General features: G+C 45.2%; 1 protein-coding gene across 2 annotated transcripts; it reads left to right on the top strand.

The window, feature by feature from the left end:
* LOC102014800 (probable N-acetyltransferase CML1) lies at nt 1–24,596 on the top strand. 2 transcript variants are annotated; one of them, XM_005385558.2, is made up of 3 exons: nt 1–309; nt 19,063–19,294; nt 20,336–24,596. In XM_005385558.2, the coding sequence occupies exon 3, from the start codon at nt 20,411–20,413 to the stop codon at nt 21,092–21,094; it is 684 nt and encodes a 227-aa protein (XP_005385615.1). In that variant the 5' UTR covers nt 1–309; nt 19,063–19,294; nt 20,336–20,410; the 3' UTR covers nt 21,095–24,596. The 2 variants fall into 2 exon arrangements, with proteins under 2 accessions (XP_005385615.1, XP_013370116.1); XM_013514662.1 differs by lacking the exon at nt 1–309 and adding an exon at nt 18,112–18,167.
* The last annotated feature ends 353 nt before the right edge of the window (nt 24,597–24,949 follow it).

Genomic DNA, 24,949 nt, shown 5'->3' with positions numbered 1-24,949 from the left:
AGTGTGACCTGGACCATTTGGAGGTACATTTTGGGCAAAAGTGGAAGAAGTTAAATGTTTCAAATGGGGATAAGCAAGAGGAAAGTGTCAGAGATGATGGCTAGGATTGTGGCAACCGCTTCTAGAAGGATATGCAGGAGAAGTCAGATTGGGAAAAATGAGAACTTGCCTGTAGGTGCTGTCTGCAGCTTCTTCATGAAATATCAAAAGGTGGGAGTGGCGGCTGGAATCCAGTGCCCTTAATGGAGGCTGCTGAGACTCAGGAATCTTTAACACTGGATCAGAGATCAAGGAAATCATCTCTGGGAGGTGAGTCCATGTCTATTTGTTACACTGCTCTCAGTACAAAACACTTGAATGTTGAGAGAAAGTTGAACCAGAAGTTCGAAAAGGGGAGCAGAGGGCCCAGGCTGCAGGACAGTACTCCTAATGAGTCTGCGTAATAGTAACAGGTCAGGAGTATGGGTTAAGCAATGTGTAAGCACTGGTCCCAATATGGGCGCACTGCAATCTAGAGGTGTTGTGCGATGAGTGACATAAACTGTATACTGTGAATTTGCAAAGATGATAAGATTCCAGAGTGCAAATATTCTGATTTCCCACCCGCCTCTCTGATTGAGCTCATTATGGGACAGGGAGAAGGAAGAGGTGGATTTTGCGATGACGGGCAATAGGTAAAGGATTAGGAGACCAGAGAAAACATAATTGCAGGACTTCTGAAAACTGAGTGAATTTCTCATTGATTTTAAGTGAGATAATTTATGTCAATTACTCCTGTTGGTTTGTAGAAGACAATGTATTTTCCAAGTTAACACAAGCCAAATTAAATGTGTCCTCCATTAAGTTATTTCACTTCCTGAGAGGACACAGCTGCACTGACAGGACCCAGATCTGAGGGCTACAGTAACCTTTGTCTCTTCTTTTAGCACCAACCATACATCTAGTTGGTGACCACTGGCATCCCTTTCTTAGGTCCTTCTGTATCCAGCCACTTCATCGTCTAGTTCAGACCTTAAACTATGGCAGCAACATCTACAGGGAGAAGTTGGGGGAGGTGTAACCTGGGACAACAGTTTCATTCTTTATGATGGTAAAACAATGCACAGAGGAAGAATTTCTATTAATTAGGTATAGTGGGGAATAACATAGGATTGCAGTGGAGTTTGTGTGCCATTGTACATTAGTTTGCATTCAGAGACTGTTAAGGCAAGGGTAAGGTAGTAAGGAGAAATGAGGAGGATTACATAAAATATTTTGAAATAGTAACTCTTGGCCAAAGCACTAAAATCCAGGCGATTCACAGATCAGTGATCAGGATGGTGCCACTCCCAGCTTGAACTGACAGTCATTAGCTGGATGTCCTTGCAGAAGTATTTGCTGTGGAAATTTTGCCTGGATTTTGTACACAGGGTGGCTCTTAGCAGACTCTCCTGTGACTATTTCTCCTGATTGTGCACCCATGCAATTCCTCCTAACTGACTTTACTTATTAATTTACTTATTTGGTTATGGATTAACAGAAGTGACTCTGACTTGGTTCTGGCAGTTTCTATAATATTCATAACCCAGAATTTACTAATTCAACCCTTTTAAGGGAACAGTTCAGCAACACTAGGAACATTCACAATGCTGTGCAAAAAAACACTGGCTTGAGTGTTTATCCTTTACTGCTTTCAGCCTAGCCCTGAGGCTTAGTGTCCCAAGATGAGAGGTTCGCATGTAAATCCAAGGGAGACCTTGGAAGTCAGTTCTAAGGTGGGCGGGGGTGGTCCCGGAGCCTTGATCTGACACAAACAAGGCAAAAGAACCTTGGATTTCCAGGCTTTGCTGCCTCCTGAGGGAACATAAATCCTTTCTGGCCAGAGCTGATGGTGACATGGAGATGAGGACAGTAGCTAAGTGTGGGTGGGGTTGGGTCACGCTTAGCAGGTTTGGGAATTCCCAAGCAGAGTGGGTGATGTGCTGAGGTGCTGCACCTGAGATGAGGGCAGCCTCGCCCTCTGGGTTCTCCTGGCTCCTGAAATTCGTGGTTTCAGGGAGCTATGGGCCAGCCTAGTTCAGGGGAGATTTGCTCCCTTGGTGACGTTCTGGTTTGGTCGAGCCATATTTCTACAATCATCTTCTATATTTTGAAGGTTTCTGTAACCCCAATACAGTAGTTTTAGAACCTTAAAACTAGATCACTTGTTAAATGCTCTCCTATGAAGAGTCTTGGGTTCTAGTTCGTTGTCAGTCACTAAATAATGTGCTGAGTCCCAGAGCCTCATGGGAGGCCGGCCTGGAATTGTGCGTGTGTTGTACGTTGTGTCTGTGGAGAAGGACATTCTTTAGTTTATCTTTCAATGTATTACCTATTTGGGACTTCGGGCCTGACCAAGCCATACAACTGTTTGATTCTGGAGGAAATCTAGCAAAAGCATTAGTGCAAAAGGAAATGATAGCAGGACCTGTGTCCCTGTGGAAAGCTGCTGGGACAACACTCGATGCTTTGCTGAGATATGCCCCAAGGAATGGTAACATGATGGTTAAGTCAAGTCTCATTCTTGTGGTAATTAAGTTGTATTGTCTTCACTAATCCTGTTAATTATTCCTCCCACTTGTCCTGTTGCTGCTTTTTGTTTGTATCCCAATAAAAGGCTAAGGAGGGGATGGTAATTGGGGCTTCAGTCAGACAGGGATAGGCTGTCTCTCTCATTTTTTCTTTTCATCCAAAGGCACCTCGTTCTCAGGATCTGTCACCCAGACAGAAACTGACTATACACTGACATGTGTCAAAATGAGTAAGTTAAGGAATGTGTAACCTATAGCAAGCTTGTAGGATTGAGGCCTGGCTTTGTGACAATGAGTAGTTACTAACAAGGCCTAGGTGACGGGACAGGGCAAGGGAACAACTCAGCATCTTGGGCTATCTTAGCTAAAGTGCACTTCACTTCCACCAAGTTATGATTTTCTGCAAAGGAACATGAAGATTTATACAAAATACTAAGCAAGCTCATGGTTTTCAGTTTTAAGCAAAGGAGAAAATTGCAGGGTTGGGCATTTTGCTCAGTGGTAGAGCGCTTACTTGGCATGTGAAAAGCCCTGAGTTTGATCCCCAACAGGGTGAGAAAGAAGGAGGAGGAGGAGATGGATGAGGAGGAGAAAGAGGGAGAGGAGAAGGAGAAAGAGGAAAAGTGGAGGAGGAAAAAGAGAAGGAAGAAAGCAAGGAAGAGACAACAGAGACGAGAGGAGAGGAGAGGAAAAGAGAGAAGAGAGGAGTATGGGTAGGGTAGGGGAAGGGGAGGGGAGGGGAGGGGAAGGGAAGGAAATGGAAGGGAAGAGAAAGAAGAGAAGAGAAGGCAAGGGAAGGAAAACATTTCCATCCACAGTTGCTGTGCTCCGGTTGGAACCCCTAGTGGCCCGACACAGGAGTACCAGGCACTAATCTAGGAGCACAGTAAGGGTATAGAAAAATGACAGCCAACATGCTGAGCTCTTCCTGTTAAAAGTTTTTTAAAAAGGGAAGACATGTACTCTCTCCCTGACTTAGAAATCTTGTCACTGTAAATGCCCTTTCTGCCCCTTTGAAACACACGCAGACCTCAGCAGCTAATATGCCTCTGATCAGCTTTACACCCAGGACTTTCTTCCCAATGACCTACAGGAGCTCCACTGAGATGGAACCACCTGGGGAGGTGGTGCGCTGCCTCCTAGCTGGTGGAGGACAGAGGAGCCTGACTTAATTCTAAATGGCAAAACTTTCTCCTATCCTGGAACTAAGAGTCCATTTTCCTCCTGCCTAAGGCCACTTGGCAAACACAGATGGGCAGGTACCCTGGATGAGTCCAGAGGAACAGTGTGAGACCCATGGTCTGGCCACTCCCCCATCTGAGGACAGGTCATCGTCAGGACAGGGTGGGATGGCATACACAGTGGCTGCGTGATAAGGCGGTAATTCTTCTGTCTTTGCAACCTCCTGGTGGCTGCCTGTCATGAGTCACCCTTGGGTTTAACACTTCAGTGATGAATGTGTTTTCTTATTCTCCTGTCCTAGAAAAGAGGTTTTCTGGGTTGGAGAGATTTTATTTTTGATGCTTCCATTTCTCCAAGGTGAAAGGACATTTTCTGGGGCTTCCCCAGCAGGGAATAAGATTAGAACAAACTCTCATGGATTCTGCTCCTTTCTGGCATCTAATTCAGCCATGGCAGAAGCGCTCAAAGGCGTCCTGGGACCCCGGAGCACCTGGAAAGAGGAAGTCAGAGCACTTGCTTTTCTAACTCTGCGGGAAAGCGAGGTATCCTACACCCTTCTGCATCATAAGTGCCCTTAGAAGACTCTACCCTACGCAGAGGCCCTTTCCAGAATGGCACCCTGGGTGTTGGGGTTACAAGAGAAGAGGTTTCTAGATATTACCACCAGAGGGCGACATTGCATTACAGACGAGTTTTGGGACTAGGCCTGTCATCTTCAGCGAGAGCTTACTGTGGGTGAAAAAGAGAGCTGGAAGATGGAGCTCTCCACTGGGTATCAGGTGGGGATAGGATATGATGTTGGGGTCTCAGGAAGTTATGGCCTTGGGCTGGAGGCCACAGACCCTACCTCTAATATTTGAAACTGACACCTTCGGATCGTGTTTCTGACTCTTTCACATTTACAGGCTCTTCATCCAGCCACTCCTGGCTTATGAACAGGACGTGGTGCCTGCCAGGCAGAGAACCAATATCAGAGTCTAGGCGTTGTTGTGGTATGCCACCAGAGGGCGCCCTGGGAAGCAGGATGGCCCTGACTAATCCACCTAATGTATGCCACACTGGGGGTTTCCAAATTTGCCTTTCCTCTATTCGCATTGGCAGGGTCCCCTGGGACCCACTTATGCCTTTACAAGCACACAGGGCCCTCCTTTTGCGAAGTTCTGGTCTGTGGGACCCCTGCAATTGAAGCCATCTGTGGGCTTCTGGCAGGAGCTGCCCCTGGACTTGGACTTCTAGGCCTGGCTGTCCCATACTTGGGCCCCAGACATTGTCATCCACCCCTGACTTCTTTGCCGAGGTAGGTCCTTACCCACCCCGCCCCACCCTCGCTCGTCTGCTCATGTTCCATGGCATCTCAGCTTCTTCTTGCCCCAGTGTCCGTGCAGACAGCGGGTGGGGAATACCCTGCTTGGGGCGGGTGTCATCCTATGTCCATCAACAGAAGATCAGCAAAACCTCTTTCCTCCAGTTTTGGGCTGATATGGAAAAATGGTCATCATTATAAATGGCCTGAACTTGAGATGCCGAGGAAGGTTCAGGACTCCAGCCCAACCCTGAGAGTCTCAACCTTGTACCCACATTTTTTGCTGGCTCTACCACACTGCTGAGAGTGTCCAGGGCAGCTTCAGCCCACAGCCTCTGACTGGGCCTGCTTTGGAAAGAGCTAGGTGCCATCACATTGGCTATCTCGTGAGTATTTGATAATTATAAACCCCAAGGTCAGTGAGCTCAAAACAGAGCGCCCAATTCCATTTGGTTTTGCAATCCTAGCAGAATTAACCCGCAGGGCAAAGGGAGAGTATACACTTGTTTATCTGCCCTCACTCTTGTGACAGGCCTACTACCCATCCTCCTGTTCACTTCAGGTTTGTCCCACCTAGCACACTGTCCCCACCTCCATATTTGGGATTGGACCCAGGGGCCTGTAAATGTAACTGTACCACTTTTAATCTTGTGGGAGGGTTTCATCAAGTTTCCCTGGCTGGCCTTGAACTGGTGATCTTCCTGTCTCATCCTGTGCAGCATACTCAGCCATCTCTGAAGCCCTCCCAAGGCCCCAGCCCATACATGCTAGAAGGCTGGGGGCATTGCCACTAACAGTGGGACTCTCCAGTCCCGGGTCAGAGTCCACACCCCATTGCTCAGCAACAAGTTTCTCACTGTGCTTCTCCCACCCGAGGCTCACCTGGCCCCTCACAAACACCTCTCTTCTCTGCTCAGTTGTTCAGCAACCATCTGAATGCACTTGCTGTGCTGCAGGCATCCTTTGCAGCCAGTGGGAGTGCTTGTAGAGTGGGCAGGTGCCATGGACTCTGGTGGTGACCCAGACCCGGCGCCATCACACTTCTTACACATTTGACCTAGCGGGTGTAGATTCAGAGCAGTCAGCAGTGTGAGTTTGGACAAATCACTGCCATGGCAACACAACTCCTCTCAGCAACTCCAGGTTGGTATAGGAGGGTATTCTGTCTGACCCACTGGTGCTGCATCACAGCCTGGCTCTGGTGGTCTTGTAAATCTACTTATGATTCATTTCTCCAGTAGTGTCAGCCCAGAAGGTCCTATAAATCTACTTGGGATTGGTATCGCTGGTAGTGTGGGCTAAGCAGTTGCTAAAATAGTAATGATAATAAAGCCATAAATACTAGGGATGTTGGCCCCGAAGAGTTCCAGTGACTGGAAAAGAGACCAGCAGCCAGCGAAGGTCAGAGGCAGTGGTGCACAGTGCCAACTGGCATCAGCTGCTGGCGGCCTCCAGCAGCAGCAATGACTGGCCGCACCAGGCGGGGACGGTAACTGATGGCCTTGACCAGTGATGATCAGCATTAACCGGTGTCAACTGGTGGCGTCACCTAGTGGCAGAGCCTAGCAACAGTAATTGGCAATCGGGTTCCCGCTGCTGTAAGGTGAGGGCCACAGGCACTTGAAGCCATCGAGGGCTGATGGTCATTGGCGCTCAAAACCCACAGCTGCTAGCAGAGCTGCGATCTGCCCATTTATGATTTTGCGCTGAGTCCAGGAACAGGACCTTCATTTGATTAGCAGCACCTTCATAGTCTCTGTGTTGGGCTCAAGTCCTGGGGGCCTGACTCAGTAATGTTGGGCCACGGCTCTCAGAAGCAGAGTACGAGAAAAAAGAAAATTACAACCAGGAGGTTCAATTCTACTTGTTGAGAGAAACGAAAAAGATGTTTCCTCTTCCTTCTTAAAAGCAGTTTTAGAATAAATTGTCCTTGTAAATGCAATATCAGTAAGCCTCTTCCCATCTTATAGCCAAGACTGTCTTCTCAAGGAGCTTGCCGCCTCCTTTCATGGATCCATGCAGAGAAATGGCACCCTCCCTCACAAACCCTGGGGGTGGGAGGAGCCTAATTTGGGCTCTCAGTAGCAAATGTAGCTCCTGCCTGAGTTTTGGAAAACTCAGATGGGCAGATGCCCACCCTGAATGAACATAGGGTAGACTCTGCATGGCCTGTGATGGAAGCGAACTTTCTGCCTGAGGACTGGTTACAGTTAATCGAGAGGGTGGAGGAGGCGATGTTTCTTTCTGTTTCCGCAGCCTCTTAGCAGATGGCCTGTCATGAGTGAGCATCATACTTGGTGTCTTGGTTACTTTTCTCTCATTGTTGAGACACAATACTCCACACCCAAAGTTAAATAGGGAAAGGTTTATTTAGCTCACAGTTTGTAGAGGTTTCAGTCCATCAAGGTATGGTTGCTTGACTGACTGCAAACAATTCAAGGTGTCCACAAGGTAGCAAAAGCAACAAGGGGCCTTCACTGTGTCTTTCTGCCCCTTTTATACTCTATCTAGGCTACCTGGACTGGGGTGGTGCCAAACCAGTCAGTGGACTGACTTACTAATCACATACCCTTCATCCCGGCATTGCACCATGAATCAATCACACAGAGTCTTGGCAATGCCTTCCTCAAGAAACAGACTCTTCCCAAACCTTGGATGCTTCTCAGGTGGGGATTAATGTGACCCTGAAAGGAAACAAAGAGACAAACGTTCCCTCTCTGGAGGAAGGTGTATTGATCCAATCAGAAGATCAAATAAAGGAGCCAAACAGAACTCTTTTATGTTCTCCATTGCTAGGTAATGTCTGCATTTCAGTAATGCCTCACATTGTTGTAAAACAATTTGGAGGAGGGGGACAACTAAGGCCTGTACTTAACTAAATCCTTTTTGAGTTGAGGGTTGTAGAGCCATACTAAACGATATTAGTTTATTTCTAGTTTTCTGCACCGGCCATCTGGTCTAGTTATGTTAAATGTGCAGTTGCCGCTCATTTTTTCACACCCCACTGCTTATGAAATGCAGAAAGGTGATAACTTCCTCTCTAGAGGGTATGCCTCATTAGTCCTGAACGGGCAGTTATTTTTGGGTAAACCGTATATTGTACTTTGACCTGTTTGCTCGGCAAATAGACCCAATATTCTCTAAAAAGCAAAAAACAAATGCCCATACTTACCCTATTTTATTCTTAGAATTAATTAAAATTCCTGGTATCCTCAGGTTTGAGACCAAAAAATTGAGGTAGAGAGGTAAAGTGGCTTGGCTTATCTGAAGTAGGTCTGACTGGTTTCCTTTGCTTATAGAATGATTTGTTAGATCTTTGGAAAAGACAAACTTAAATATCTTTCATGTTATCAAGATATGGAACCATGAAAATGGTTTTAAAGAATTTTGTAGTGAAGCATGAATGGAACTTGTCTTAGTTACTTTTTTGTTGTTGTTGCTGAGACAAAATACCCAACACCCAAAGTTAGAGGAGGAAAGGTTTATTTAGCTCACAGTTTGTAGAGGTTTCATTTCATAGCTGGCTGCATCCAAGGCAGTGTGGATGGCAGACCAGCATCACAAAGAAACCGTTCAGGGCAAAGCATACAGGAGACGGCGAAGCATATAAGTAGCACGCAGTAAACAGCAACCCTCTTTCTGTCCCTTATATTTTATCCAGGCTACACGCCCTCAGGGTAGGTAGCACTAACACCCAGGGAGGGCTTCTCATTATCTACTCCCAGAACTATGCCAGACCAATCAGTGGACTAATTTAGTAATTACACACCCTTGATCCCAGAATTACACATGTAATCCTAGCACCACACACTCTAGATCCAGCCACTTCTGAAAAGCCCCACCTATGGCCACAAGAGGCTTTGAGGGGGGGGGCATCTAAACACAAGCCATCATTCCTGGATTTAATACTGCCTCACAGGACAGACTTCTTGATTGCCCTACTGCTGCACAGGCTATTTGGGTTAGGAGATTTTAAAAAACTTTTCCAAGGCCATAAGACTTTCTCTAGGGATTCCTCCAGCAGGAAGCAAGATTTGAGAACTCAACCATTCTTCTCCTTCCTGGCATCTATTTCAGCCGTAACAGGGGCTCTTACTGGATTCTTGGGACTCTCCTAACATCTGGAAAGAGGAATTCACAGCACTTGCTTTCCCGAGTCTCCTGGGCCAGTGCGATTTACCCTTTACCCAGTTCCACCTGTACTCTCCTACAATACAGGTGACCTCAGCAGGCTGACCAGGGTTAACCTGGCTGCTCCTTAGGAGAGATTCTGAGATCTTGGGGTTCCAAAAGAGAAGAGCTGGGGACTTCTTCACCAGAGGGTTATGCTGCTTTGCAGACAGCTCCTGGGACTAAGGGCCTGGGGTCATGCCACACAGTCAAGATTTGGTCAGGGTAAATATGAACACTGAAGATTATATTAGATTTCCTGTTGCTGGAACAAAATACACTACACCCATAGTTTAAAGGAGTAGACGTTTATTTGGCTTACAGTTTCCAGTGGGTTCAATCCATGATTGGCTGGCCCTAAGGCAGAAGCAGCATAGTGAAAAGGATTGGTGGAGAATGAGGCTCATCCTATGGCAACCAGGAAGGAAGGAGGCAGAGAGAGAGAGAGAGGGAGGAAGAGGAGCAGAGAGGAGGGAAGCGGGGAGAGGGAGAGAGACAGAGACAGACAGAGAGAGGGAAATGAATATGAATGAGAATGAGGGAAATGAATATGAATGAGAATGAACAAAGCAGGGACAATAAAACACCCTTCCACATCGCAGTGACCTGCCTTTTCTGAATAGGCCCCACATCCTAACAGCACATTCAGCCATGAACTCATCAATGGATTTACCCACTGACGAGTACAGCACACCACAATCAAATCACATTCTAAACACACAAGACTTCGGGGGGGGGGTATTTTAGCTTTAGACCATAACAAAAATGCAGCCATCACCTTGGAATCCGATGGGGTGGCGATGTGATGGACTAAGGCATCTACAATGCCATGACCATGGGAGAAAGGGGAAAGGAGGGAAGGGAAAAGGAAAAGGGAAAAAGAGAGAGAGAGAGAGAAAAAAAAAAAAATATATATATATATATACACATGGTAGTTAAGGTAGTTGTACAGCTAGTTTCTCTTAGTTCATTGAAAAGAAAGGGTTGAGCTAATACTGTTTGGACAATACTTCATGCCTGCATCTTGTACTCTGAACAATTACAATGAAGATAAAAATAGGCAATATATTAATCATTGTCACTCTCTTACTAGACTGTTTTGAAACTATTTTATTGTTATTTTTTTTTTTTTCACTTTAAAGAAAAAGGAATTGTAGAATGCCATGGCCTTTCCTCCGGGTTAGTGACCTGCCGGGGTGGATCTAGGTTGATCCATGGTGACAGGGCCAGGAGCCAGAGACCAGGAGTAGGGAGAGGGGCAGCCCAAGTAAGAACATGAGGGTGCGGGGCAGCATCAGCACGTGGCGGAAGATGTCGGGGACGCGCTCCAATATGCCACTGGAGAACAAGTGCAGGACCCATTGGTGGTCGCTCTCCTGGTATCTGCGGATGTGATAGAGAGCCATGCGGAAAATTCTGTCTGAAATCTGTATGTCCGCTAGAGCCCGCTAGATCTGCTTGCAACCTTCTCTGCAGTCCTGGAGAAGAGAGCAGTCGTGTGAGTTTCCCTGCTCCTCCAGGCCTCTTCTGAACCACGAGTGTGTCTTTCCGCTATCACCAAAGTGGAATCAGATACCCAATAAAGGGACAAAGTGAGGTCCAGAAACACCTGATTAAAATCCTGGTTCTGCTTCTTTCTAGCAAATACCAGGAGGGTGACACAAATGGGTACAGGACTTGTTCTCCAGTGGCATCTGCTGCGTGTCCCTGACACCTTCCACCACGTGCTGATGTTCTCCGTGCTATGCAGTCTGCTTATCTGTGACTTGTGTTTCTATTAAATCAATATTAGCTAAGTAAGCATACTTGTAAACCTACAGGTTGGCTGTAGTTTGACCCAAGATAACCTGTGATGTAATTTTACTGTATAAAAATCCCTAGTCAAAGAGCTTCAGGAGCAACTCACTTTTGGCACCCCTCCGGCCTCTCAGGGACTTTCTTGCAATGAAACTTTCTACTCTTACCCTCTTTTGTCTCAGCTCCATTTTTGGGAATCCTGAGAAGCAAACTCAGCACATCTAACAGGTTGGGAGTTACTTCTCTGTAACATCCATTAGCTTTCTGTAGCCATTTTCTCTGATTACAGAATGATTCCTAGTACAGAAAAGATGTAGAGGGAGAAGAAGAACTGAAGGAAACAGTGAAACGCAGGCCTCTTCAGCTGTGAGGCTACTAGGTGTTTATTACAATCCTCTAGGAAAAAAATGGTTGTATTTTGAATTTTCTACACAGTGCATACCAAACATGAGTAGTTATAATAAAGAAGGAAAAATATTTGTGTGTATGTATGTGTGTGTGTGTTTAAAACAGCCAGTACAGGACCCTTAGAGAACCTCAAAATAGTTTGTCCCTCTTTAGTGTAATCAACTCTCACTAGAAACGTCAGACTCACTCTTGCATACTGCTCTGATTTATCCCTGTAAAGCGCACGTTGAAATGTAATCGCCATTATGAGGTTATCATGGGTGGGACCTATTGAATGTGACCAGGACTTTGCCCTCATAAAAGCATTAACGATTTATCTCCAGAGTAGGACAGCTGTGAAAGCCAGTCCGCCTAGGTCTCCACAGGTACACATGTCTCTTGCCTTGCGGCATCCTAAGCAATCTCCCTTAGGCTCTGTCAGCAAGGCCATCACCAGTGCTGCCCGTGGGCCTTGGAGCAGAAGCATTAGCCAAAATAACTTACCCTCTGACATACTGTGTTAGTAGCAACAGGAAATGGATTTAGACACCTCCGGCTCAAAGGGCACGGGATACGCTCCGGCTCAGGGAAGCGCAGGCACAACCCCAGGAAACTGAAGACGCTGCCCGAAGTTAGGGCCCCACCCCGCCCCAAACTCACGGTGGAGGGCTGAATCGTGGTCTGTCCAGGCGGATCTCCACCTCGGAAACAAATCTCAACACTTCCGCGATTGGCCTCCATGCCTGCCCACCCAGAGCCCCCTCCCCTCCTGCATTCCTCCCAGTAGTAAGGGGGCCCCGGGTCCCCAAGCCTTTCCGGGTCGGGGCGGTCCCTCCGCTGACCCTTCCCCGCAAGCCAGAGTCCTATTACCCGAAGGAAAGGCGACTGGCGCGACTTCCTGCTGCAGGCAGAGGCAGAAAGGATCGCTGGTGCTGGTGGGAGAGCTGAGTTCTTGCGTATTGGTTTTGTTCATCACCTGTATGGTGGCTTGCACGAGACTTAAATCAGTTTCTTCCTCTGCAAAGAACATTGACAAGAAGAGCTCTACAGACCTCTCCAGTGCTCTGAGATTCACGGCGGGAGCGATTTGTTTACTTCCTGCTCTTGTAGCAGTCCCAGAGGGTCCTTGGAGCCAACCCTGGCCAATGGTTTGCTTTTGCGACTTAAGAGACAGTATGATGGTGAGGTAGGACAGAAAAAATAAAGATAGGTAGGAAGGAGACAGGAATATTGCGATTTAAAAATGTCTAAGAAAAGTGCAGCTTCTAGACACAGGGTTATTCAAGGGACAGTGTCTTTTTCACTTGTTTTTCTTCCTAAATTGCTAAGAGTTGTAAAGATACAGTAAGCCTATCAGTTTGGCCTGTTTTTCCTCCCACACTGTAAATCCATAAATCCATAAATTCCGAAGACTTTCACTCTTTAGACACAGTACTATTACCAGGAACCATATCTCTAACCTTCAAACAAATTCGGTTTATATTTTAACCTACTTGCCAGTCAGTAGACTTTAGCTTGCTAATGAGCAAGCAACCCTTAAGGAAAGAGACATTAGGTAAAAGGAATAAACCAAAAGCAAACAAACCCGGATCATCTGTCTTGAGGATACCCCAAGACCATCTATTCAGAAATACTCCCAACCCCAGAGCACAGTATGCCTCACCTTCTGAGTGCCCACTATTTTTCCTCTGAGTGTGTACATGTTAATTGTCCCTCAGAAAATTATCCCCTTACAGATGCATCCTGACATGCTTTTCTGCCACAGTGAGTCAAGAACCTTTGCGGGTGAGTTAAGGTCTCCATTTCTTAGGGGCACCACTCAGAACCTGATTGGTGATACCAGGACATAGATGAAGTCAGTTACTTCCTTTATCTGGAGTAGGCGCCAACATTTGATGTGTAATCTCTGTATAAGTCTCCAAGAGAGGACAAACAAACTGTCAATTATTTTTCCTTTTGTTTATGGTTGGGGCTCATCTTTATCAACACAGTGCTTTTCCTGACAAAGAAAGACAGGCACATAAGGAATATGCTTGTTGGGTGGATATGTGCCATGGAGAGAAATAGAGAAAGGCGAAATGCTAGGCTATGGGTATTACTATCATATTTACAATGGTTCAGTAAGATCTCACCAAAAAGGGCCATTTAAAGCAGTGACTGGAGACTGTGTGGAAGCAAGTCCTGGGAATATATGGGACAGCAGCACAGCAGGCAACAGTGTGGTTTAGATACAGTGGAGATTATTCATAGCACCATTTTTTTTCAGTGCTGGAAATCAAGCCCAGTGACTTCTACATACAAGGCAAGCACCGTGTCATGAGCTCCATCTTTTTAAAGTCATTCTGATAAAAGACTAGTACCCATAGTATATAAAATTTACAACCCAGAAATAAAACCAGCCTACTTCAGTGAGGTAAAATTGAACTGGCACATTAAAGATGTTACACAAAAGCTCTCCCTCAGGTATGAAACAATTCTCAATATTATTAGTCATGCTAGAAATGCAAATTAAAAACAATGACATAATACTCCATACCCACACAATGACGAAAATGCAAAACAACAATACCAAGTATTGTCAAAGATGCAGAACCAGAGTCCTTGTACAGTGCAGTTCTGAATGTAAAATGGTATCACCACTTTGGAAAGGATCCAATTTCTTGATTAAACGTTAAATGTATGCTTACTATACCCAATAGTTTCACTTTTCATTGTTCACTCAGGAGAAACACAAATGTCCACGCAGTGGCTTAGGTGAAGTCGGTTTGCTGTGCACTGTTTACCAACATGTCTGAGTCCAGGGGGACAGAACACCCTCATACACAACTAGAGATAGGTAGGGAGGCACCATAGGAGCCTGGGAGTCATTGTGACCCAGTTTCCCAGGAAAGCTGCTCAGAGTGGATGGAACTTCCTGTGCAAATGCTCCACTCCTACCATAGCTGATGAATCTCAAAAAGCAGCCCATCCTGGGGTGTTTCCCTCCAGGGGGTGACGTGACACATTGTGCTAAAGCACTGAATGACAACCTGTGATTGGTGGGCAGTGGAACAGAGCCTGGGCTCTTCTGGCTAGTCCCTCTTTATCACAGGCTATTGTATTCCCAGCACTTTGCAGTTGTCCTGGAGAACCACAGAGTGAAAGAAGGGAAAGGTCGGGACCCGTCCAAATGTTGACGGGTAGTTCCTCTAAAAATGGCTTGCTAAACAAACATATTCTAGGTCCTTCTTGTCTTGAACAAGGAATCCAACAGATAAAGCCAAACATGGTGCCAAAAGTCGATTTCAAAGGTGAGGGCCAATGTGAGTGCTGAAGGGTGAAGGGTAGAACAAAGGAAAGCGTAAAGCAAAATTAGATGTGCACCTGCATCTAGGAGATGAAGGGTCAGGATATTGGGCTCCTCGTGGCATCTTTGTCCTTGTATGCAGCCCACTCGTCATGGGAACACATGAGAAATTCTACATACAGAGTCCTGGCATTGTCCTGGACGGGTCTTGGCCACTTCTCTAGCCAGCTGTGCCATGCCCTCTCTGCTATATCACAAGGTCACTCAGAGAACTGTCCTGCTGCATATACAAACTTCGACTGGCAAATGGATAAACAAACCGCAGTATATCCAGAGAACAGGATACTAATAACTCAGCCAGAAAAGGAATGAACCGTTCATCTTCTAAGTGACATGGATGAATCTCAAGAGCAGTGTGCTAAAAGAAAGAGGTCACATTTGGAAGGCTACATACTCTGTGTTTCCATCTAGATGACACTAGAAAAGACAAAACGACAGGGGCAGAAAACATCAGGAGTTGCCAGGGCCTGGGGTTGGTGGATGGGAGAAAGTGTGGAGGGCTGTGTGGTAATCTTGGGGAGGCGGTGTTCTATATTTTGATTAGTAGTAGTTGCAAACCTGCATATGTTTGTCAACAGTCATAGAACTAACATTAAAAAGTGATGTATGTCACTTTTTAAAAAAACACCTCAGAGGTACAGATGAGTGCATTACTTGTAACTACAGAGTTAGAAATATCATAAGCATCATTTCCAAGTTAGTTTGAAACTTCTAATTTGACCAAGTGTTAAAGTTAAGAAATGTTAAATGAGAACTTGCATAAGAACATCAACTTAATGCAATATGTAGACATCGCTTGCTTGGGCCCTTTTTGCGTTCTGCTACTTGCCATCCAGTTCACAGTATAAATTATGGCAGCGGTATTCACAGTGATATCCTGGGGTTGTACTAGCTGGTAAACCATTTGCTTGGCTCTCTCTCTCTCTCTCTCCCTCTGCACCGTCCCCACATGTGTGTGTCTCTCTCCCTCCCTCCTTGCTTCCCTGCCTTCCCTGGTTATTTTTTCATACAGTCTCACAATGTAACGCAGACTGCCTTGTAACTCATAATCCTCTTAACTTAGCATTGTGACTACTGGGCTTATGGGCATGGGCCACTCTTCCAGGCTGCATTTACTTTCTTTACAGGGGAAAATTCTCTGAAGATTAGTTAATGTTAATGGGGAATAAAAGAGTATCACGACCAGATTCAGATACCAGAATAAACTATTTAGGTGAGGTTGAAGCCTGGAGACACTTTTTAGGTAAAATGAGGAGGACTGCAAAAGGTTTTTGAAGTAAGTCTTGGCTTAAGCTTTATAATCCAAGAGGCTAGGGATCAATAGTCAGAATGGCACTGTTCCTATCTTGAGTCAATGGTAACTGGACAGATATCCAGGCAGAAATGTTCACTGTAGAAAGTTGTATGGACCTTTGTCACAGTGTGGCTCTAGCTGGGATTTGGGCAATTATTTTTTGCGATTGGTCACATATCCATGAGGTTCTGCTTTCATAAAAAACTAGTTTTCTTTGTTTCTTTATTTGGTTGGGGATTGACAAAGTGGCTCCGGTTTGATTCTGACAATTTTCACAATACACAGAATACTGAGTCTATATACAATCGTGTGTGTATGTATGTGTGTGTGTGTGTGTGTGTGTGTGTGTTACTGCAGGTCATATGCAGGGCCTCATGCACGCACCATTGAGTCATAACTCTAACCCACAGTACAACCAGGTTTGTTTGTTTGCAGTCCTCAGGATTGAACCCAGGCATTCACACTGAGCTATATCCACAGACTTTTTCACTTTCTTTCTTCCTTCCTTTCTTTTCTTTCTTTCTTTCCTTCTTTCTCTGTCTTTTCTCTCTCTCTCTCTCTCTCTCTCTCTCTCTCTCTCTCTCTCTCTCTCTCTCCCTTCCTTCCTTCCTCTTTCTCTTTTTTCTTTGTCTCATTTATTTTTGTTTGGATATATTCTTGCTAAATTGGTACATTACCCAGGATAGGTTCAAACCTGTGCTCTTCCTGCTTTATCTCCCCAGAGTGCTGGCATCACAGGCATGTGCCACCCTGTCTAGTCAATATAACCATTTTTAAGCATACAATTCTGAAGCTTAAAAACATTCGCAATGCTGTGCAATGAGAACTGATTTTAAGGTTTACCCTTTCTACCCAGACCTGAACCTCAGGCTGGCAGTTTCTGTCCTACATGCAAAGAAACCCTCAGACTCAACTCTAGGATTGGGAGCTTCTCAGGACCTGAGCCTGACACAAACATTTCCAGGAGAACCTGGGCTAACCAGGCTTCCCTGCCTCCAGAGAGGAGATAAACCCTCTCTAGGCTGGAGTTGAGCATGACATGGAGATAAAGATAGGGACAGACATTGGAGTGCAAAACTCTACAGTTGATCCTGAGGCCATTGTTATAGCATACTATTGGTAGTTTTTTTAGATTCTCCTAAAATAGGCATCAGTCACCTTGGGTGGAGGACAAAACCTCCTTAACCCACACTCTTCCAGTCCTTGCTCATCCCCTGTGCACTTGCAGCTGTGATCTGCTTCCCAATTTGATCGCATTTAATCAATATTACCTAAGTGGCTATACTTGTTGCAGTCTTATTGATTGAGCATAGTTTTGTAACACCTCACACTCATCCTGTGATTTCCCATTGGATCAATATTACCTAAGTGATTATACCTGTGAACTTATTAGTTGACTATAGTTTTGTCTCACCTTGAACCCACCTCACCTTGTGGCTTTGCTCAATAAAACACCCTTGAGAAGTGGGGTTGGTAGGCAACCCACCTTCCAGGTCCCCTTCTGTCCCTCTTAGAAGTTTTCTTTCTCTCAATAAATTCTTCCTATTCTTAACTTCTGCTGTTCCTAGAATTTATTCCTCCATTTCGGAGAACACAAACTTGGCATTTTAGACATCTAGCAGGTTGAGAGTTATAATATTTCCCTTATATTATTTGGATTATTTGGTGGTTGTATATCATATACCCTATATCATAAGTGTCTGCCATGTCCTTGGGAGAGGGTGCGTGGCCAGAGGCCATTTTAAGGAAGGGCCAACTGCACCCAGGACTCCGAGGACTGGCTTCTTCTCAGGGCTCCTAGTGCTGAAATCCCACAGTTCCTGGGTGAGAGACAACTGTGGGAGACATCCAGGGTCAGGGAGCTTAGGTCAGGTTGGTAAGACATCTAGGGCGACATCTAGTGATACTGTAAGCTGAACAACTCAGGCTCTAACGCCATGACCAGAGGCCAGGATCAGCCTGAACTTCGGTAGAGTTGAAAGCACCAGAATTGGCAGTACCCTAATCCTATTGCAGGTTTGCTGGGACCATCCAGCGAGGTTCTGGGTCCTGTCTACCCCCTTGTTCACAAGTGACAGCAGAGAGATACCCTGAATTGAACACAACCACAAAACTGTAGACCTCAGAAGAAAACCTCAGGTTTGAAATCACAGAAGAATTTTTGTTTTTCTTTGCCTGTGTTTTTTTCCTTGTTTGTTTTTACATGACTGTGAATGTTGTTTTTAGTGTTTTTGCTTTGTTTAGTTCTACTTTTTTGTTTTTTCATATTTTCTTTTCCTCCTGTCTTATTCACGAGTTTCCTGAAGCTTGGATAATCTTCTGTTGTGCTTCAGCCTTGCTTCTAATCTCTTTCTCTTCTATTTTTCCGCTTATCCTTTTAAAATTTTTCGCTGAGGGTAAAATTACTCTACTGAGGGGGATATTTACTGTACATAATTTCCTGACTTCTAATAGATCTTGTTATATAACTATAAATCTTGAACCTATGGTTAAAGGTGGCAAATTAACAGTTATTGCAGCTTGTCAGTATTAATGCAGCTTGTCAGTATTTTTATTACTCATTATACTACCTTATCCAAGGTGATAGAGTTGCTGTTATCAGTTGTTTTTTCTTGTATACCAATACCGAGGTTGTCTGGGGGTCATAAACAATACATTGTCTAGTCTCAAAGAATTGCGTGCTAGCCCAAACAGGCAGCAACCTCTCATTCCTAATAAATTCAAGAGGCAAGATCTTGGGGCAAACTCAAAAGCTAAAAGCCAGCTATGCCTAGAAGGCATCTCTGAAAAGTAGTCATCTCCTAAAGAGGTCTTGATACTAGTAATATAGTGTTTTTCCTTATACAGGAAGACAGCCAATTTAGCTGTGGGGTAGATTTTCTGCTATGCAAAAAATAGAAAAAGCAGAAAACAACTAGGCTTTGGATAGAACTGATGATAGGTGCTGAGATCTGAAGGGAGCAGATGGAGGTCCAGAGCTCTTATGAGGGTAAGGACCCTTGAGCCATTCCATTTTCCTGTGTGCTTCTTTCAGATAATTCCCTGGGGATCAAAAGGTGAATCACAAAGATGAAAGCTTCCTGTGCTGGCGCTTGCCTGCCCCTGCACCTTGCTGTTGATGATTACAAAGGATTCATGAGCCAACCAATGAGTGGCATCCAGATCTGCTGACCAGAAGCAGGGCAGCCCTAGACAGCCTCTTGTGAGAGTCAGCTGGAAGCTGAAGGCTGAGGCCACTGTGCACATTCTTGGCTCTGTGGTATCAGGTAAGAGGACATGGGTGAAACTCCGACCCTTCACTGTGAGCCCAAAGATCCAAAGTTCCCTGGTGTTATGGCTTGTATCTAGATGTCCCTACAAAGCCTCATGCACTCATAGCGGGGCTTTTCAGAGGTGGCCAGGTCTAGGGCTTGTGAATATAGATTAAGAGTGTATGATAAGTACATTATTTACTGATTGGTTTAGCATGATTGTGGGTGTTGATAATGGGAAGGCCTGCCCCGGGTGTGGGGTGGTGCCATCCAGTAGGTTTAGCCTAGATGCAACATTCTGCTTCCTGCCTGCACTGCCACAATCTATTTCTCCTTTGCAGTGTCCTTCTGTCGGGCTGGTCTGCCTTGCAGCCAGCTGACTATGGACTGAAAGCTATGCAAACTGTGAACTATAAACTATGCAAACTATAAACCTTTCCTCTTATAACTCGCAAGTGCTGGGTATTTTGTCTCAGCAACAAGAAAAGTAACTAAGAGACTTGGGAATCTCAAAATTGGACCAGTTTAAAATTTGAACCTTTTACCTTATCAGCATTCAACAACTGGGAAAAAAGTTTTCTTGAATGTCCTGCCAGAGAATATAGGATTATTGAAATAGATGGACCTAGGAATGGACCAAAGTGCTAGGACACAAAGTCTGGCTGCCATCTATGCCATCTCAATATACAAAAGGACTCAAAGAACCTGCAATAGGGTAATGCTATTGGGTGGAGGGGACTTTATATACCAGCATTTCATATACATTATTCTACTAAAGTCACAAACAATGTTAGTAGGCAGATTTTTTTTTTATCCTATTCTGAGATGAATACACACAGTTTTAGGGAAATTAAGTGATATGACCAAGGTCACACAGCTGGAAATGGGAGGAGCCAGTGTTCCAGTACCATGTTTCTGACCTTCACCTTCTTCTAGTAGTGGTGGGCTGCTTCTTTTGCACTGACAGCAGAAGGACACACACTGAGCAAGGTATCCCTTGTGCCAGGGTGAGCAGGAGTGATGGGATACTCACACGGATACTGCTCTACTCTCCAGGGCTGGAAGGAAGTCATACAGGCAGATTTGGCTGTGTCTCAAGGACTGTGAAATTTTAGACACAGAAGCAGCAACATGGCTCCTTATCACATCCGCACATACCAGGAGAGTGATCGAAAACCAGTGCTGGACTTGTACTCTACGGGTGTGACTGGGCACGTTACCGCCACCTACCGCTACATGCTGACGCTGCCTGGAATCCTACTGCTTGAGCTTGGGGTGCCCCTCTTCCTGCTCCTGCTCTCTGGCTCTTGGCTCTTGGCTGTCATGTCCAGCCTCACTCTGCTCCTCTTCTTGTGGTTCCTTGTCAGATACATGTGGAAGCACATAGTGGACACAACTTTGCGCACTGACCTGGCTGACATCACCAAATCCTACCTGAGTGCCTGTGACTCTTGTTTCTGGGTTGCCGAGTCTGGGGGGCAGGTGGTGGGCACTGTGGGTGCTCTGCCGGTGAAGAATCCACCACCGGGGAAGAAGCAATTGCAGCTGTTTCACCTCTCCGTGGCCGTGGAGCACCGAAGAGAGGGGATAGCGAAAGCCCTGGTCAGGACTGTCCTCCAGTTTGCCCGGGACCAGGGCTATGGTGAGGTTGTGCTTGAGACAACTATGATTCACCGCAGTGCCCTGGCCCTCTACCAGGGCATGGGCTTCACAAAGACAGGCCATTACTTTGTGAATATACTCTGGAAGGTAACAGGTATTCCTATGTTTCATTTAATGTACCACCTGCCTTCTGCTCAGGATAGGGGCCTGTGATCTATTTGTTTTGTATTAATGGAAACCTGATTGTGTCTGCTGTAGTTACAAACAAACTATGACATTTGTGTTACAAATCATAAAATTTCATTGGTTGTACCCATCTGCATCCAGCATGTTTGATGTGGCATTCAGGCAGTGGCAGGTCCTCTCCATTCTGTCTTTGTGGATTGCCCCCACTTCAGTTTTCCAGTGGCATGATAATGTTGCTTTAAAAACAACCACATCACAATAACAGACACATGTTTTCTCAGAGGCTGTGGGCCAGCAGTTTCTTCTGGGTTTGGCTGATGCCTTGCTGTTCTCAGCATATCTGTGCAAATGTCTTGAGTGGGCTGCTGTTTGGGATTCTGGGCTTCATTCTGTTCCAGCGGTCTAACTGAGACAGGGTTCATGGTGTCTAAAGAGCTCAAAACAAGAGTAGAAAGGTGCAAAAGCTTCTCCAAACTCCTTAGGTATCACATGTGGAAACATCCCTTCTGAAGGCGAGAAATTGAGCCAAATCTATAGTAAAGGAGGTACAGTCACAGAGCAAGAGGGCAGGATTCAGTGCTGTAAGAACTGGGCAGTGATATGCTGTATTTTCTCTCCTCTCTAGGGCAGTAGTGGTGAACTGTTTAGAGACCGAGTGCCCAAACTGCAACCCAAAGCCCACTTATTTATTGCAAACTTCAAGTATTAGATTTAACCTGAATACTGAGATTTTAGGTTTTTAAAAAATGTTTTCCAGCGCTAGGCTCCTAGAGTGACTTGGCTCACATGCTGACAGAGAGGTCACTGTGTGTCCACTGAGACACATGTGCGATAGGTTTTCCACCACCATAGTGCATGCAAAGAGCAGGAAGGCAGGAGGAGTTGCAGTAGAGAATGTTTTCAGAGGGAGACCTGGATACTGACCAGACCTGGATTTATAGTCAAGGGAGAGGTTTGTTCCTATGTGTATAGGAAGAGGGGATGTTGAGAAAATGACTGTCCCAGATCTGTCACTACTGAGATCCAGACTGGACCCAGCCCTGTCCCCATAGGCTCCAGTACTAGCTGCCTTGTTCTGACCATGTCATCATGGAAGTCCCAGTACAAGGGTGAGTGGGCATGTGGGTCTGTGCTGATTTTTGCAGGATTGTCCCTGTTACCACATACCACATTTGTAACACTAGGGTGCCCACGGAGTTCTTGGAGTCTCCCCTTGTGTCCCCCAATCCCAGGCTGACCTTCTGCAGAATACAGGAGTTCAAGTACCCCTCAGCCAAGTTCTTGTAACATGAAAGCAATGAGGTGGATACTCTCCTAGCCTGACATGTATCTTTCTCTCTACTGAAGCATCTTCTGGAGTGCACCCTGCATAATCATGTAGCTGACCCTGACACAGCCGCTTGCACCCTTTGCCCCTTTGCCACTTTGTTGGGAGCGGCTGAAGCTGGAAATTTGTCATATGTGTGAGGGCAGGACAGAACCAGAGTGCCACAAGCAGTCAAGCTTTCTCGTTCTTGAGAAAACATCCTGCCAGGACAATCCAGTCATAAGTCTCATTAGTCACTAGGCAACCTTGCCTCTCATGATACTAACTTTGCAAGAGTATAAGTAAATGCCCCTACTGCTGTTCAGGTAAGAGGTCACCTCCATCTGACCCAGCTCTTGTCTCTTGTCTATCTTTTCCTCATACCCGCTGCCATTCCTTCCTTGGGTACACTGAGAGACCGACGAGTTCCCTACATTTGACGCCTGAACTGGACACCCAGTGAGAGAGAGTAAGTGGGCAGTGGGTATGCTTCCAGAGTGCATGCAATAGGGAGGGAAACGAACTGGTGAGAGCCAGTATTCACAGCATGCAGACAATATTGGCACATCAGGTGTAGAGCATGGGGATGGAGGCTCATTAGGGCCAGAAATTCACTAGGGCCAGAGAGATAAACACATTTAAAGAGAAAAAGGTTTAAGAGAAGCAAAAGAAGAGAAAAGTATGTTGAATTGCTAGTAGATAAAATGAGACAAACAGAGTTTCAAGAACTGCAGATGTTTATAGATGTATATAAAAATGTTGTTTTCTTGGCTCCTGTATTTACTTTTTTTTTTTTTTTTTTCCTGGATTGTGGTTAGAAGGGGTATTACAACCACACATCTGGAAACTGTACTTTAAAATCAAGTCTTAAGCCTGAATGGGACAAGGAGAGCAGAGCAATGGCGATAAAGATAGAGGTTAAACCCTCTAGCTTTGCTCAGTCAGATGAAGAAGGAAAAGATTCTTTTAAATTGTGTGCAGCTAGTTCCCAGGGGTGCAGTGGCGCTGCCGAAGGGAGGGGAGCTAAATGGGTTCAGGGAGAGCCCCACGCTGCAGTCCTAGGCAGACCCCGCTGGGATTTCCCAGCCACCTGCGTGTCCCCGTGCCTGATCCAGCCGCTTGATCCGTGCCTGAATCAACCACTGGCATGTGCGCTATTTGCACCGAAAATTCATTCGGCTCAAAATAGTGCCTGAGCTTGAAATTTGTACAAAAACAGGACATCCAGCAGACAGAGTGGGAGCCCAGAGTGGGAGTGGGAGCCCAGAGCTGCCTCTGCTGTGCAGCCCTCCTGCCGGCATTCACTTGGGGAGGAGGAATGCGGGCGAGGGTTCTAAGACTGGAGCTGCTGCTAGCAGTTGGCCCAGCCCCAAGGCGATGGAGCTGAGGCTGCTGCAGAGTCAGGAACAGAACTTTGTTCAAATCACCCCAGACTGTCATATCACTCAGTTTGTCATTCTTTCCTTGACAAAATTTTTAAAATTATAAATAAATTTTTAAGAAAGGTTCCAAGGATTTGGGTCTTGACACCTATTGGGTTCAAAGATAAAATTGATTAGTTGAAGAAAAAACATTTTAGAATGCTTTTAGACACAAGTGTGGATGGCCTCCAGGTATGGCAGCTACAGGTGCACAGTAACAGAAGTGCTAAATTGATAACCTAGAGGGATGCAGAAGGCCATTCAGCAGGGAATAAAGCCTCACAGGGAATAGAGCTGATTTTAAAAGAGAAACTTTTATATTTTCCCCTTAAGGTGATTAATTTAAAAGGCTGTGTCCATCCTCAAGGTAAAAACATTTTGCCTTTAGTTAAAAAAATCATATATTCTGAGATTTACAATAATGGGGATATTTTTAAAAATTACTTAAAGTTCTCTTGATTCCTAGTAAGGTTGATAGCCCATTTTACAGTCCTAAATTAAATTGGTATAGAAAAACTTAAGTATTTTACAAATAGATATAACAGATTGGAGTACAATCTAAAAGCAGTGGTGTTTAAGCAGTCACTTGATTTTGACATTGCATTTAAATAATGGCAGGCCTGGTAGTGGCCTCCAAAGAGGTACAAACTATGATAACTTCTTCATATTTGAGTCAACTTTGTATTTGGGCCAACTTACCCAAGACAATTTACCATAAACTGTTCAGATCAACCTAAAATGATTTTCAGATTTTATTTGGTAATATTAATTGGCTCTGTCCAGATTTTGGGCTAATTTCTCTGGTGTTATTGATTGTCATTATCCTTCAGACAAGTTAATTCAGTTGCTTCTATTTTCACAGATGGGTCATCTTAGGTTAAGGGATCCTATATGATGGCTTCCTCTTCCAAAAAATAGGATACAGGTTTCTCACTGTATGATCAATATTCAATTACAAAAACAAAAGGGGGAATCTTTCCCCACAAAATTCATACCTCATAATAGACTTACTTGTCAATATATACTATTAAATTTTTAAAATTTTATAAAAATGGAAGTACAGTAGCAGAAAGACAATTCAACCAGGTCAAGCAAAAAAAAAAATCTTAACTTGGTATAGAGGATATATTTGTGTTTTGCTAGAGCATGCTGTCT

Source organism: Chinchilla lanigera, unplaced genomic scaffold (assembly GCF_000276665.1).
Source record: "Chinchilla lanigera isolate Chin_1 unplaced genomic scaffold, ChiLan1.0 scaffold00023, whole genome shotgun sequence".
Classification (NCBI taxonomy): Eukaryota; Metazoa; Chordata; class Mammalia; order Rodentia; family Chinchillidae; genus Chinchilla; species Chinchilla lanigera.
Note: the sequence above shows the minus strand (reverse complement) of the source record. Positions and strands in the feature narration are given on the sequence as shown.